Source organism: Lates calcarifer, linkage group LG15 (genome assembly GCF_001640805.2).
Source record: "Lates calcarifer isolate ASB-BC8 linkage group LG15, TLL_Latcal_v3, whole genome shotgun sequence".
NCBI classification, from domain to species: Eukaryota; Metazoa; Chordata; class Actinopteri; family Centropomidae; genus Lates; species Lates calcarifer.
This window is the reverse complement of record NC_066847.1, coordinates 9,418,913-9,435,067: the sequence shown is the minus strand read 5'-3', so window position 1 is coordinate 9,435,067 and position 16,155 is coordinate 9,418,913. Positions and strand designations below refer to the sequence as shown.

General features: G+C 43.8%; 1 protein-coding gene across 1 annotated transcript in view; it reads left to right on the top strand.

Moving 5' to 3' along the window:
• Positions 1–229: 229 nt before the first annotated feature.
• cicb (capicua transcriptional repressor b) overlaps positions 230–16,155 on the top strand; it is a 36,441-nt gene continuing 20,515 nt past the window's right edge. Inside the window, exons 1-2 of the mRNA XM_018672269.2 lie at positions 230–470; positions 6,606–10,626. Of these exons, the coding sequence (XP_018527785.1) occupies positions 6,747–10,626 (3,880 nt within the window). The 5' untranslated portion in view covers positions 230–470; positions 6,606–6,746. The remainder of the gene's footprint in view (positions 471–6,605; positions 10,627–16,155) is intronic.

Genomic DNA, 16,155 nt, shown 5'->3' with positions numbered 1-16,155 from the left:
CTCTCGGCCCTCCCTCATGCTGTTCCTATGGTTCCCAAAGCTCTTATTGGATACTGTAAAGTTTGGGACAGGACACCGGTCTGGCTCAGCATCCCCGCCGCCATTGGCTGAACCCCCCCGTCCGTCAACTGCACTTTGACAGCCCGCCACGCCCCCCGCTCTGTGGCGCCGACGCTGATTGGCTACTGTACCTGTCAGCAACCTCTGATTGGTCGGCTCGCCCAGCTGTTAGTGGTTCATTCACCATTTTGTGACTGTAGTGGGAAAAGAAGACCGATAGTTTTTTATATCCTTGTTTGAGTTTCTGTGGGGGAAAGACATGTTTTGCGGAGGAAAAGTAAAGTGTGAGGCCGGACCACACAGTCGTCAAAGCCGACAGCCAAGGGATGTTACAGAGAGTTGCGCGAGCCTCCTCATCAGCAGAATAAGACCATAAATCTTTCTCTGGCGAAGGGAAAAGCTCTGTTTGGGTGAGTTGAAACTAAGTTAGCGAGCGGCAGAGAAGCTCAACTGACACGAATTTTCCATCTTCTGGAGCGGCGAGTTAGCACGAGACGAGGATCAACTGCCAACGGTCGGTCGGTTGTTCCGATACCGTCCGAAGAAATGGAGTGACACCGCTTGCGAACCGAGGAAGAGCCGAGAGAGGGGAGGGGTGAGGGTGTAACAGCCTAAAAACTTTCTCAAATGTTTTACCGCAGTCCCACGGACGACGGAGAAACATTTTAGCTTCCCCTCGACCGATGTCACAGTATTGTGCTTAATGTTGAGCACTTTTCCTTGACCTTAGTTTGCGAGTTTTTTCTGCGCGGAGCAGCGCTAGCGTAGTAAAAACAATCGACCTATTTGCAGCATTGCAGCCCAAATGTTTACCAAATATCCACGCAAGCTTATTTGTATGTTTATAAAATGGACCCGGGAGAAAACGGAAAACAACATGAGAGCGTGTAACGTCCCGTTTCCTTGTGGTCTGGCTGATGGTGTCATTATGTGGGTACTAGTAGTCTGCTACCGTTGCGTACTACGACTACTACAACCACCACTACTACCAACGTTTCTGAGCTGCCTACTAGAGCGAAACACCAACACGGAAAGATTCCTGCTTTTTCCAAGTTTTTGAAAATCATATAGGCAGAGTGTCACCTTACTGGCTCCATTAAAGAAGCTCCTCTGGAGTGGTTGCGTGTGTGTACTCTAGGCGTTGTAGTGGATATTTGCGTGCCAAACACCGTTGTGCGAGGGAGAATTAGGCCCGTCTAGTTGAGGATAATAAAACGTCACTTGAAACCGGTTGTTTGTGTTTGTTACCGGGCACCGTACAGCAGAGCAGACCGGCTGACTGCCTCGAGTCATAATACTCCTTTGACATTGTGTAGCGCCTCTCGTAGTACTCGTAGAGATCAGCGCAAAGAAGCCGGGGATGCATTCGGTGTTTTCTCGGCTTTTCCCTCGCCGACACTCCACTTTTTCTGCACTGCAATCCTGCAATCAGTGTCGGTGCACCGTTGACATCTCTGACTGGGCAGTTTTAAACAGTTTTTGTATGTATGTATTTCTCCTTGTGTGTATTTTAAGTGATAGGAATTTAATGCAATGTTTCTTGACATTTGGTCAAAGTGTCCCCTCATCTGTCCTGCAGATCTACACTGTGGCATGCATTCCTCATACCTTAATTATTGCACTTGTTTACGCAGAAGACAAATCCCTGATGGTGTAGACATCTTTGCATAGCTTTGTAGAGCAGTTGGCCATTGATGTGGCATTGGCAGTTCTGCCATTTGGTCCCAAACAGGAGCAGTCACCTCTGATCTATGCTACAGCCTCCTGATCAATATGGGCCAGAATGCACAAATTCCAGGCCTCAGTGTTTCTCTTTTATTGATATAATATCTACACTAAGATATGCCATCCACTAAACAGCTGCCTGTTTTCATACTACGTCACAATGGATGCTCTTCATAACAAGCGCACACACACACACTTCATTGCTCACACGAACACACTTCTGCTCGCCCTCTTTGCTACACCTAAAATACCGAAAATGTTTTCTTTTACTTGTGTTATGTTGCCTGTATGATCACATCCCACTCACTCATGAGAGCACAAACCAAAGTGTGTGTATGTGTGTATGTGTAACAGAGAGCATGTTCTTTTTTTCCTCTTCTTTTTTTTGCTGTTTCATGTGTGAGTGTGTTCCCCGTTGACCCAGTTAAGGGCAAAGCCACCCGTGCCATGCTGGGAGTGTACGAGGGCCATGGGCAGGCTTCACTATCGTCACGGCCGTACTACTGTCTTGTTGTACCATCGCACGTTCTTCTCTCTCCATCCCTGTCCTCGTCACTGCAGCCCCTGCGCCCATACAGACACCCATAAAATGCTTTTAGGAGAGGGATGAGCTGCAGTGTGCCTGGTAACTACGAATATACGCTCACACTGACATATAGTGCAAATGCAGCGTTAATACAAGGTAGACACAACCTGAAGACAGCCATACACAGTCATATACCTTGCGTACTATAAGCAGCCAAATGCACCCATGTCTCTCACACACACACACACCACGCCATGTTGTGGTGGGGCATAGGCTAAATTCTCTGTGACTGACTGAGTAAACTGGCATCAAGGTGAAGGTTTAGTGGGTTTGTACAGTCCAGTGATAAATACTGCACAACTTCCTCTTCTTGTAGTGTTGACATTGAGATGAGATTTCCTCATGAATGACCATCCTGTGTTTATGTGTGTGTGTGTGTGTGTGTGTGTGTGTTTTGCACATATAATGCGCTAAGAAACCCGCTCTTTGCATCAAAATGTTTATTTTTAATCTCCAAATTTAAGATGGATAAAAGTCATTTTTATGTGTCTTTTTACAGAAATGCAAAACTTATACTGGCCAGAGAGTGAGCTTGTGTGTGTGTGTGTGCGGACGATTGTTTATGTGATGCAATGAATGTGCGAGTGTGAGACAATATATAGGTCCAAGGGAGATTTTAACAGCGTATGCATGACTACACTGTAAATTCTGGTGAGAGCATTTAGCATGTGTGTAAAGTTTGATGTTGCTATGCTGTGAAGAGGGAGGGGGTGGTTACATTGTGTGCTCCTATTTGTTTATTGGGTGAAACAGCATCTTTTTGCTGTTAAAAGAGGAGTTCAGTCCAACGCCATGGAGACGATAGCCGTTGATTATCTGTCTCTTTGGGATTTACAGTACCTTTACACCAGACCAGCAAATATCTCGCTCTTAACCTGCTCTAATGCTCCAAGGTGTAGACATCTTGAATTGCCAAAATTGTGACTAAGTTCCTCTCTGCTTCATCTGGATTCATCCCAGAGGACAATCAGGATTTTTCATCAATTTCCTTTTGGTTATTTTGGCTTTAATTTATGATTTAGACTTTCTCTTGCCATCTTGGCAGCTAACAAACACTAAGAGTTAAAGGTCTTCAGTTATATTCACATTTAGGGGATGTTTGTTGAGCACACACTGTGTAGTGCCTCTGACTTTTTAAGGGAAAAATTATGGACTCACATCAGGAGTATGTGAAATGTTAAAATCCTGTGCCATTTATTATATGGCAGCACTGCAATTATAGATGCCTCATGCATAAATTCATGTACCTTTCCCTGTAATTTAGTATAACGTATCTGGTGTCTTTGGCAACCTTGGTATTTTGTCTGGAATTTCAAATAAAATCCTGTGGATAAGATTATTGCTTGTCTACACAACATGTGTTTCTAAGGATGGACTCACAAATGGGTGCACATGAGTGAGGAGTTAAAATGTTTTTCACGACTGAATTCTGAGTAGCAAATACTCACGATTCTTTCTTTGATGATTAAATTGTTTCAGACGGGCTGCGCCAAATACTGTAGTTCAGAAAATAAAGATAGGTTAGTGTTTAATTTCGAAACTCCTCTGTTATCTGCATGCTCTGCACTCTGCCTGTTGTGCCATCCAGTACCTTCAAAGTTACAGAACGTGAGTACTCACACATGCCTGCCACTGGCTTATCAGCTGAAGCCTAGAGCATTTTGGGAGGCTGTGAGCATGACCAAACGCATTTTTCTAGGCTAAGATCAGATCCTTGCGAGTCATTTAGTCAACTGGTCAGTCAGCCAAGTGGCCCTGACTCCTTCCTGTCTTTCCCACTGCACTACAGTAACACAGCAGAACCAGCACTCCCAGTCGAGGCTTCTGTGTCTGAGAGGATGTATGTTCCTGCACTCACAATTTTCTTTCTTTCTTTTTTTGCTTCACTTGGGATGGACGATTTACACATGTAATTTACATAGAGCTGCTGTAATTAGAAAGCGAGAAATGTACTGTACATGTTGTTTCACTTTATGATATCTCTTTACTTTGTTTTCCTTTTTGTTGCAAAATATACGGTATGGTCTGATAATTGGTATTGAGCCATATTTGTCTCACAATATATTTTCTTATTGGCAGTAATATCAAAAAATATGCCCAGTATTTTGGATTGGTGTTGTGACTAATTTCATCAAACTATGTTAGAAAAGATCAGAAATGTCTGAAACATTTGTATCTATTTATTTTCATAAATTTAAAATGAAGTTATCTTCTTCATTTGCAGACAGTGAGGACTAAATAAGCACAGATATCAGTAGATCGTTTGTTTTTCAAATGTCTGCATCTGCAGGAAGCATCACAGTTACACTACAGTGGGTAAACTCCAGATCTGAAACTACACACATGGTGCTGTTGCAGTGAAACAAAACATCAGTATCGCAGTAAGCGTTGGTGTGGGCAGAATTTACAAAGAAAATTATTGTTTAGTTTATATTGGTAAGAAAATAAATATTGTGCATTAGCAGTCAGTAACAGTGATAATAAATTAATGAAATGATGCTTCAGGGATGAAGATGAAAGCCAGTTTGTCTGTTTATACAGTAAATATTGTGTGAGGGCAAAGGTCAAAATGGAGAGCCGGTGATGAGTGTGTGTGTGAATGACTTGGGTTGTTATTAGTCATTCAGTACCAGGAAGAGATGCTTTTCTGTGCTGCAGGAAGTGGAAGTGGTGTGACACTCGTTTATGTTGTGGATTTGTTTGTCACAGCAAACAAACAGTTAACAGTAAGGTCACCTTATGTGTGTGTGTGACGAACTTTTCCAGTGTCTAGGACGGGAAGTGTGAGTATGTCTGCTGCTTTATGAATTTGTTTTCTTGTCTGTATTCGTAGGAATGCCGGCATGTTGGTGAGTTGCTGAGCTTAATCGAGGGAAGCACATATGCACAAGTGTGTGTGCATGTGTGTGTGTGACTGTATTTAGCCTGTAATCTTGCATCAGTGAGTGTGCCTGATCCTGTGCCAGCCTTTTAATTTCTCTCATTTTGGGCGTATCTTACCATGGCAGATTATTCCAATTATATTGTCTTTTGTAGAAATGTGTGTGTGCATGTGTGTGTGTGTGTGTGTGTGTGTGTGTGTGTGTGTGTGTGTGTGTGTGTGTGTGTGTGTGTGTGTGAGTGAGACAATGACAAAAGACGACTGGGAAAGACTGAGACATCGAGAAAGAGAGAGAGAGGGCCAGCGAGCGCTAGAATGACTGTGGAAATTCCCAGTGACTACACAAGAACAGCCTATTTGAACAAGCAGCCAAACAGCCGCATACTCCTACCTCTCTCTCTCTCTCTCTCTCTCTCTCTCTCTCTCACTTATGTTGTCGCCTGACCTCACCCAGGCCACTGCCAGCCCTTTTCCTCCCGATGGAAGTCAAAATAAATGCTGTGTTGTTGTTGTGATCTTAAGTTGAGTGCAGGGCATTACGTCTATAATGCATAGTATGAGAAAGCAACCCTGTCGCATGTCAAAGTAGCTGGAGGTAGTATACCTGTAGTATGAGGCTTGTGTGTGTGTTGTGTGTTACATAGAGAGAGAGAGGAAGAGCATTTTTGTCTCTGCTTGTATTTAAAAAGATGCAGGCCTCATTAAAGGCAGACTGTAAGAGACGAATTGAAGTGAGTGACCTTGGATGTTTACATCTGTCTTTCTTTCTTACTTTCTTTCTGTCTTTCTTTCTATTGTCTTTTTATACAACAGTTTTTTTCTCTGACCTTTTTTTTTGAGTAAACTGACCTACTGCTCATGAAACCTCAATCTCAGACGTGCTTACCCAGGGTTACCTAGGAAGTAAACCAATATTTCATGATAATCAAAAAATAAACAGCTGCATTCACCCTCTATAAATTATTTAGTATTGAACTAACTGTTGTAAGATCTTCACAAGAATACTGATATTTAAAGAAAACCAGTCATGTCCTGTATTTTCATGAGGCAGTCATTTAAAAAAAATTGCTGTTAAAATGGTGGTTATCTATTGTTGGAATTAAGATTTTATGTTTCTAGTATAAACTTGCACTTACAGACAAGCACACACACAGACACGCTTGCATGCACAAGGTAGTGGATCAGGCAGACATGGAGGGTGAATGAGAGCATACATCAGATATTGAGCCAATGTGATAGCCAGAGCAGAGTAGCACACTTCCAGGTATGACGTCATTTTTATTCTCAGCAATTTTTTGATTATGAAGATAATAAATGACCACCTGTCTTCTGCGTCTCCCTCTTCCTTTCCAGACTGCAATACAGAGGACAGAAGGGCAGAAAAAAGGGAGAAGAAAAAGCAGAGAAAGACAAAAAGAATAAAAGGAGTGCCTTAGAAGTGAAAAAAGAGGAGTGCCGCACAATCTGCAGCACTTTGTGGAGGGTGAAGAAGAGATGAGACCAATAAAGAAACACAGAGGGCGTTCTCCTCCATTAACTAGAGGCAGAGGGGGGAGAAGGAGAGGGGGCTCTCAGCCCCTCCAAGAGAAAGACCCCAAAAGAGTCAAGAGGGAGACACTCGTCAAAACCACACAGCACACACCTAACATTCCCTCCACACGCAAACAGAGTCCGCCCACAGCCACCAACTCTAATGAGGAGCCAGTCACAAACAGCAATAGCCCCACGAGGGAGGAGTCTATGGAGCCAAGGAAACCTGTGGAGTCAGCCGAGAGAGATGGAAAGAAGGCAGAAGAAAAGACAGAAAGGGAGAAGATAGTGGGCACGAATGGAAATAGTGCTATGTCCGTGGATACTGTAGCATTTCCTACGTCTGCCCCAGCACCACTCTCCACAGCCGCACCTCCTCCGACCACCAATCACAGCCCTGGTTTAGGCTCAGTCTCGAGTAGGAAAACAGCCACATTTAAGGCTCGTGTCCCCAAGAAGAAATACACATATGAGCACTTTGCTAACAATGCGAGTGCCCCGACTACCATTCCTACCTCCAGCCCTGCACTCATACACAACAGTTACTGCAATATTAACAGCAAAATTAGCGATAATGTGAATACACCCAATAATAATTTCAAGACTAGTAACAGTATTAGTAAAAGCATTAATGTTAGCCTCAATAGTAGTACTAACAATAACACTACAAGTGGTATTAATAACATGACTAACAGTAGTAACAGTAGTGCTGGGAGCCATAGTACTTTTATTAATAGCAGTAATAGTAGAAGTAATAATTGCTCAGGTAATCAGCCATCAGTGCTAACTATGGATAGTAAAGCTACAGAAGCAAACCATTTTGTCTCCATGGAAGAAAGGGCCCTCAGGACAACAGACTCCCAGGAAAAAGAGTCTCAAGCGGGTGAAAATGAGTCAGAGGGGGCCCCTAACTCGGTGCGCTCCTCATCCACTGATACAGCTAGTGAGCACTCAGCTGACCTGGACGTGATGGAAACAACAGGACCAAGCCTTCATCAAAAAAACTCCCACATACCAGCTCCTCTCCATAACTTGCACCGAGAAGAGGCCAGCCTTTCAGAGCTAGCCGAAGCTCTGGCTAAAGGCATGAAGAACCAGAGAGTCCTGGCTCGCCAGATAAAGAGGACCGTGGAGAGTGGAGTTGGGGCTGCAGGGGACAGAGGGGTTAAGGAGAGAGACTCATGCCTCCTGTCACCTGTGTTCAGACCAGGCGTAGTGCGGAGGGTGAGTGGAGGTATCGTTGAAGTCCAGCTCCAAGGAGAGGAGACTCTTCTTAAATACCCCTTCCATGGTGGAACCGTGATGACATCATCATCAGGGGCTGAGAGCACTGTGGAGTTCATTTTGGATGCCCCCCCACCTGGCATGGCACCTGTGGCTCTTGGGACCCAGGTGTGTGTGCCATTTGGTGGAGAAGAGGGGGGTCCTCTGCTGTACAGAGAGGGGATTGTCACTCAGGTGGACCCCCACCCTGGTGTCTCATTTCCTTACCAGGTGCTCCTGAGTGAGGACAGAGGGACTCTGGGTGATGAAGGGGTGGCAGAGGAGAAAGAGAAAAGGAAAGCTAATGGTCAAGCTGTGTGGGTGTCCCGACAGAGCCTGAGACTGCTCACCCCTCCCTGGGAGGTCTCACATTTGGATGGTGGGAGGGCAAGGGAGAGAGAGCGGGAGAGGGAAAGGGAAGAGAGGGAGCGGAGGGAAGAGATGGAGGTAGAGAGGGAAGTGTGCCAGCTCAGTATTGGGATGGGGGTGCTGGGAGGGGGAGCAAGGTTGGGCCATGGTTTTGCACACGAAGGGGTTGCAGGAGGGCATCCCTATGGAAATGTACATCAACCCCCCCTCTCCTCCGCTGTGACCTCCAGTGCAGTAGTCAGCACAGTTCATGACTGTGGAGAAAACTACTCTGACAGAGAAAGACAGAAACAGCCAAACACTCCAGAAGAAGACGTTGAGGTGTCTCGTTTTAACATGGGCCTTACTGTTGGTCCCAAACCGAGTGCTGGGACCTCTCAGCAGCGAAACATCATCTCCAAGTCTAGTGGCTACCCTCCCTCCTCCCCCCACCTCTCTATAGTACGGGGTCTGGGACCTCCACACCTCTCCACCTTGGCTAGTCCCCAGCCATCCCCTTCTCCTGCCGTACTGAGGTCTGAAATGAACAACTCCACTCCAAACCTACCTCCATCCAAGACCACTCCCACCCAGACCCCTACTCCCACTTCTGGCGGGGGGTCCTCCTCTACCTCCTCTCGCTCCAGGACTCCGCTCTCATTGGCTCAGCAAAAATACAAGAAGGGCGATGTGGTGTGCACCCCTAATGGTATCCGTAAGAAGTTTAATGGTAAGCAGTGGAGGAGGCTGTGCTCTAGGGAGGGCTGTATGAAGGAGTCTCAGCGTCGAGGATACTGCTCTAGACACTTATCCATGAGGACCAAAGAGATGGAGGCAGCAGGGGGAGAGAGAGGAGGAGGAGGAGGAGGCAGCAGCTCAGGGACAGTCACCCCCTCTGACCTGCGAGGCAGAGCCAGTAGTGAGTTTGAGTGGGACGACACATCAAGAGAGAGCAGTGAGACCAGTAGCAGAGCAGACTCCAGACCCCGCCTGGTCCTCCCCTCCCTCCTCCCCCATGACCTGTCCTCACGCTTTGACTTCGATGAGTGTGAGGCTGCCACCATGCTTGTATCATTAGGGAGCTCCCGCTCTGGCACCCCCTCCTTTTCTCCCATCTCCAACCAGTCGCCCTTCTCCCCTGCCCCCTCTCCCTCGCCCTCCCCGCTGTTCGGCTTCCGGCCGGCCAACTTCTCCCCGATTACCGCCTCCCCGGTTCTGCAACACCGGAGGCACAGGCAGCCCAGTGGTACGGGGGGAGGAGGGGGAGGGGGCAGTAAAGCAACAACCCCAGCTGGAGGAGCAGAAAGGGAGAGACACACTTCAGGCATCCAGCCCTCCTTCCACAGCAACCTGACTTTTACAGTCCCCATGAGCCCCAGCAAACGAAAGCCAGATGCACCTCCTCCACCACCCCTTCCCTCACACCACCACGATTACACGCCCAAGACAGAGCTGGACCAGGGGGACCTCAACTCTTTCAGGGTGCTGTCCCCCCAAACACCAGCTTCACATTCCCGCACACACACACCCACCTTCTCCCGACCCAGAGGAGTGACCACCCCCTCCTCCAGTAGGCCCCCGTCCTCTACTGCTGTCTCCCCTCCTCCTCTGCTGGTGTCTCCAACTCCTCCTTCTCCTCTCACTCCCGATGGAGGGCCTCGTCGTGTGGTCCCCGTATCCCAACAAGCCTTGCGGGACTCCCCTGTCATTGTGAGGAATCCCGAAGTCCCACTGGCAAAATTTACAGAATGTCCCTTGGGAAGAGGTGGAGGAGGGGGAGGAGGTGGAAATGAGGGAGGGATAGATAACACTTCATCTAAAGACATTGGCCTAACACCCCTTATCCCTCAGCCCATTTCTGGCCTCCAGGTTCCCGTCCCCATTAACGCTGCTGCAGCCACAGTACCCAATGGCACCGTCCTTTTGCGTAGCCCAGCCCAAACTCTGGTGCTTGTGTCCCCGACACCTTCCTCCCTGCCCACCACTGACACCCCTGCCACCCCCCTGCAGGCCCTGTCAGTTACTGTCAGCACGACGGTCACAGCTCCCGCTCCAAGCAGCACGGACAGCTCAGGGGAACGAGAGGAGAACAGGGGGACGGGGTTTGGGGGTGAGGTCCAGCAGCCAGTTCCCTGTCACCCTTCTCCCACTGCACTGCTGCCCTTGATCCTGCCTGCAGAAAGCCTTCACCCCGTCCCACGAAAGGACATCATCATGGGACGTCCTGGCACAGGTGAGAATTGCTCCAAGCGTGTGGGTGTATTTTTTGTGTGAGGTCAGTGACTTTGAGGGAATGAGGAGAAACTTTAGTTGCAATTTATGAAATGTACTGCAGTTATTTCAAGAGCAGCATAAAACAGAGCCTGCGTGGAATAAGGATATTAAAAGGTATATCCTGTGCTCCCTCTGAAATTCCCCAATCACTGTTCAGAAAAGAAAAAAGTAAAAATCCTGGAAATTAATCTTGTCGATTTGAAAAAAATATAGATTGTAATAGATTATTATTCAGGAGCAATGTGAAAATGTATTACATAGAATATCCTTTTAAAAATGAAGAATAATTACACACAATTCTCAAGAAGTAGGCTCTCTGTTTATAGAATTCTTTACACTGGTAATATATTGTTTTTAAAATATCACTCAAGTCAAACTTTATTCTTTTATAACTTATCAAAGTCCAGCTCTGTATTTGCAAAAGAAAAATGAGGGGGAAATTTTATCCTCTATTCATTTTTTATTGAATCCCCATTTGACCTCAAAAGAAGGATTTTTTGCAACATCCCCAGCAGTGTGGCATGCAGGGATACAAGCTCTCTGTTTTTTCTTTGTATAATACATATCTGTTGTTTTTACAATTTAATCATAGTTATCTATAGAATGTACTCACTAAATTTAATTGTCATTTGAATCATCTCATAACTTTGTAAAGGGTATGTTTTTTGTTACCAACACACACACACACAGTGTCTCCTCAGAGTGGACTGAGGAAAACTCTGTTTACTGGCCTTGAACTCGTAGGTTAACCAGCATTTTTGCAGTACGATGGCAGTGATTCTTTTCCTCAGACACTGAGCATTCACAGAGAAAATGCAGTGATGTTGCAGCTATGTCTCAATTCTTAGGAGAGACAGAAGAAATATTCTATTCATTACTGTGAATTTAGCTGATATAATACATCATATATATATATATTATATAAATTTCTCTTTTTATTTTGTACACATATAGACACACACACACACACACACACACACACACACACACACACACTGTCACACACACACACAGATCGAGAGAGTAAGAGAGAAAGTTATATCAAAGCTCTGATATTAAAATGACATTTTCCTGTTAGATAAAATAGTAAATAGAAAGGACATTGTGCGGTGATTTATTTCTCTATCATTAAATACCAGCCAACCATTAATATACTGTGTCGTATTTCACTCATCAAATAAATATAATTAAGCAAAACAATCATTTATTCAACAATTGTGGTTGTTTTGAGCAAAAAAGTATTAAACTGATGCATAATTTATATTAAAGAAACTGAAATAACTTGTCAGAGAACAGACACCATAACATCCACAGTGTAACAGAGGGCTAGGTTCACATGAACACTCCATAACCTGTGTGTGGTGATGCCCGGTGAAAGAAGCGCCTGTTAGCCAACATGCTGTTGTCCCATATGGCTTCCTCTAATCGTCTGTCCACCATCCTCATGTCTGCTTGTAAACTAAACATTAAAGCTGGTCACGTGACCTACGTAAGCCCTGGAGCAGGCCCCTGTGATTGACCAGGTCAGGACTGGTTTTGTTGGAATCACTGCTGATGACAAAACAATCACTAAATTCACAAGTCTGGACACATTGAAGGTGGGAATAATCCCTGCCGTCTATCCCAGTAATTCAGAGCAAAGGGAGGTTTTTTATCAGATGATGCTCGGACTAGAGGATTATTTTATGTCGTGTACATTCATACATTCATACAATATTTAAGAACCAAACTCTATTATAAGAAAAACGAAATTATCAAAGACCTAATTAATTTGTTGTTGGATTGGATTTTAGATGCAAAGGGAAAAGGGACACGTTAGCAGGATGCAAAATTATTTCAGTGTGTTTGAGTGTGTGTGTGAGAGAAAGAAAAAGTGCAAAAGAGAAAATGTATGCATGGTCATGCATGCTTTGGTGTTTTTGTGTTTTCTATAGGGATTAGGCTGTATGTTATACAGGATTAGCATTGTCGATATTGGAGAGTCCCTCTTATATTCCGAGTCATTATAGACAGAAACTTTGTGGCTGAGTGGTAGCAATCATACCTACACAACATGGACAAGACACATGGATTTACAATGGAGAGGAATGGGGAAGTTTGCTGAGAAAAAAAAGCATTGTGAAGGGAAAAGAAAATAATGGAGGCGTGAAGAGGAATAAGTGTTGTCAGAGACTAGCTGCTTTGAATCAGTGCTACGCAAGAAATTAACATTTAAAGACGAAAGCAAAAGTGGGTATGGAACGTGTGGGCTAGATTTACAATATGTAGGCCAGTTATGGACTGTTTCCACCAACTTGTTTTTGATTTTGTGTGCTAGAGAGAGAGAAAAAAAATGGGGATTAGATCAGACAGAGAATGAGGAATGCCATAGAGGGGCGGCAGTGTGAATAAAAAAGACATAGAAGGAGGAAACAGGAATTCAAAAGGAAGGGTTTTGTAAATCTACCATTCATTTACTTCTTGAGAAACTCTGATCAACATGCTTATTTTAAGTGTGTGTGCGTGTGTGCATGAGACTTCCTGACCCCGGTGACTATTATCTTCTTACTCACTACAAACTATTTCCGCTGACTCTTGCTGTGTGTATGTTTGTGTGTTTGTTTATTAGTGACTCATGTAAAGATATAGTGAAACAAGTTGTGGGCTGCATTCTTGGCCAATGTTACAGAGGTGGGCTGATTTGAAATGTGTGTGTGTGTGTGTGTGTGTGTGTAAGATATATGTTGTAAGTTTCAGTGTATTGTGTGGGTGTGTGAAGTATTCGTTTCTCAAGCTCCTGTGCGAGAATATGCTGTACTATAATGTGTGTGTGAGTGTGAGTGTGTGTGTGTGTGAGAGAGAGAGTATTATTCATCATCAGCTGAAAATAAGAGCCTACTTTTCAGTTGTGTGATATATGGTCGTATAGTATCAGTTAGTGTAATTCACTTCACCAGCTCTCAGTGTGTTTGTACTTATCTCTGTGCAGACTTTCATGAGTGTGACAGAGAAGTGGACAGGAAAGGGAGCGCTGTCATTTTGAGTGTACGGTCCCTCCTCAGACCCCTCTTTTTTTGCAGCTGAAAGGACGCTGAATGAATGAATGAATAGCATCTCTTTGTGTGAGAGCATGCATGCTTGTCTGTGTGTGTGTGTGTGTGTGTGTGTGTGCGAGCATTTATTTTGAATATCTTTTAGAGAGAAGCACATGTGGGTGTTTTCTTTAGAGTTAGAAAGGGTGTGTGAGCTTTTGCATATGGCCGTAGGAGAGTGTGAAATACGAGGGAAAAGAGAAAATACTGTACGTGCGTGTGTGTGTGTGTGTGTGTGCGCGCAATCACACGTTTGGTATGTTTGTGATTTGTGTGGGTGTTGGTGTTTTCTTATCAGCTTGTGAGAAATGAACAAACAGTGAGCTGCCAATTTTTTTAAAGTTTCAAAAGTAATTTTGTGTTTTTTGAATGACCTTAAATATTGTCTGTGTCAGAATATATTATTCTAAAAGTATACTTTGAGAAATCTCTGCTAATTTTTATTCTCTTGGGTCACTGGGAATAGTTTACAGAATAAAAATAAATGGGCATTCTAAAACCTCCTCAGTCTTGAAGTACGATTACATGATAAATATCTGCATCAGGTGCACAGTGGGTGTCAGTATAGGTATAAAGTTGATCATGTTTATGCCACAATGTGCACACACTTGATGTCAGTCAAATTTCTGTTCATATGAGAGTGGAAACTCTAAAAATCTTCACTGAAACCCAGACTATTGAAATTCTCCTACGTGGGTTTCCACCTCATCAGTGATGACACATATAACCTATTCAAAGACAGGAGACACTAGGATATGTCAGGTTTGTAATTTTTTTTTTTTTTAACTACAACTGAACAATTACATAAATAAATAAAATATGTGAACTAAATGTTAGGTGTATGGTCAGGTTGGAACTTTCTTTTCATCAGGAGTGAAATATCTGACAGTCAGTAAAAGGACAATTAAGGTTGATATTTCAGCAAAGCAGTATATGTCTAATACCTTATAGATCATATAATAAAGTGTAGATTTAATATGTAAGATGACAAAGAGACTATGATATATAAGAAGAAAATAACAGGTTAAATTACATTTTATATGATTCAGAAGTAAGTACTTGGTGAGCTCTTCCTCTCTTGTCTATGTTACATGTATAATCCTACATGTACACACTGATGTGCTGTGTTTTTATTAATTCACTCAGAAATAAGGCAACAGCCTCCTGCCTCAGTTAAGCTCCTTGACAGTCACACACTTTATAGACAGATACTACTGCGTATGTTCTCTATGTGCATGTGCTTTCCCACCTAAGAGGTGCTAATGAGTGAGTAAATTAAATGTCCTTTTAAGCTTCCCTCTAACTTCCCATAGAATAAAACTGTTGAAGGAGCAGGCAGAAAACTGTTAACGACAAGGTGAAGGATGAGACCATTTTTATGGTGTCACGTGTGTGTTGCATGCAGTGTGTGTGTGTGTCCGTGTAAGAAACGGAGTAACCAAGCGTCAATCATTGAGTACCGGATATGATGTGTGAGCGCCCAAACGTCTGTTGCCATGGCAACAAAGCAAACATCACACTGATGTAGCCTGTATATAACACAGAATATTCACAAATAGAAATAGCAGCCCCTGTGTGTGTTTGTGTGCGCATGTGTGTGTGTGTTTGTTCTTGTGTATGTGTGTGTGTGTGTGTGTGTGTGTGGCACATGTGCTTGTGTGACTTTCCACTGAGGAGGAACTTCAGCGTGCTCACATGTGTTTACACACGAACACACCATTGGTAGCTCCCTCTTATTCCATCCTGGGTGTTTTAGTCAACGTTCCCTGAAAACAGAAACGATCCTGGATAATCGGAGGGTTTCCTCTAAATTATTTAAACAGTGACTAAACTGATCCAGGTCAAATACCAATTACACACATATTTACAGCCATTTCCACACTTGTACTGTTTTTTTTATGTAATGTTGAAAAATACAACTCCTATTATAAGCATTTATTTGACCATAATTTCCTTGTTTTTCATTTATTGAGAGTGAGTGTAGCATTCTTGAGTGGCGACTTTCATCCCTCTAGCTCTGAAGCCAGTGAGGAAAGTGTGTATTGTGTCCTTTTTATAGTGAGGACCTAGATGACTCTGTTGCTGTAAAGGTCTTAAATGAGCATTGTGTGTTTGTTTTCTTGTATCCAAGTCCTGGTTTCACCAGAAACACAGGCTTTCTCTGTATCACTGCGTAGTGAAATTGCTCATCATTTCACATACTGTGCTGCATGATTATATCTGTGAGCAAATTATTATTAGCATGACTGTTTCTTGAACAAGGCTTTTTTTTTCATCTTAAATTAATATGTTCTCTCTTTCACCTTCAGCAAACACTCAAAGACATATGTTTCGATATGTGTCGTATGTCAGTTTTCCACAGTTAGAAATGATTGAAAGCAAAATTGCAATATAGTCTTTGCATGTTATTAAGTTTG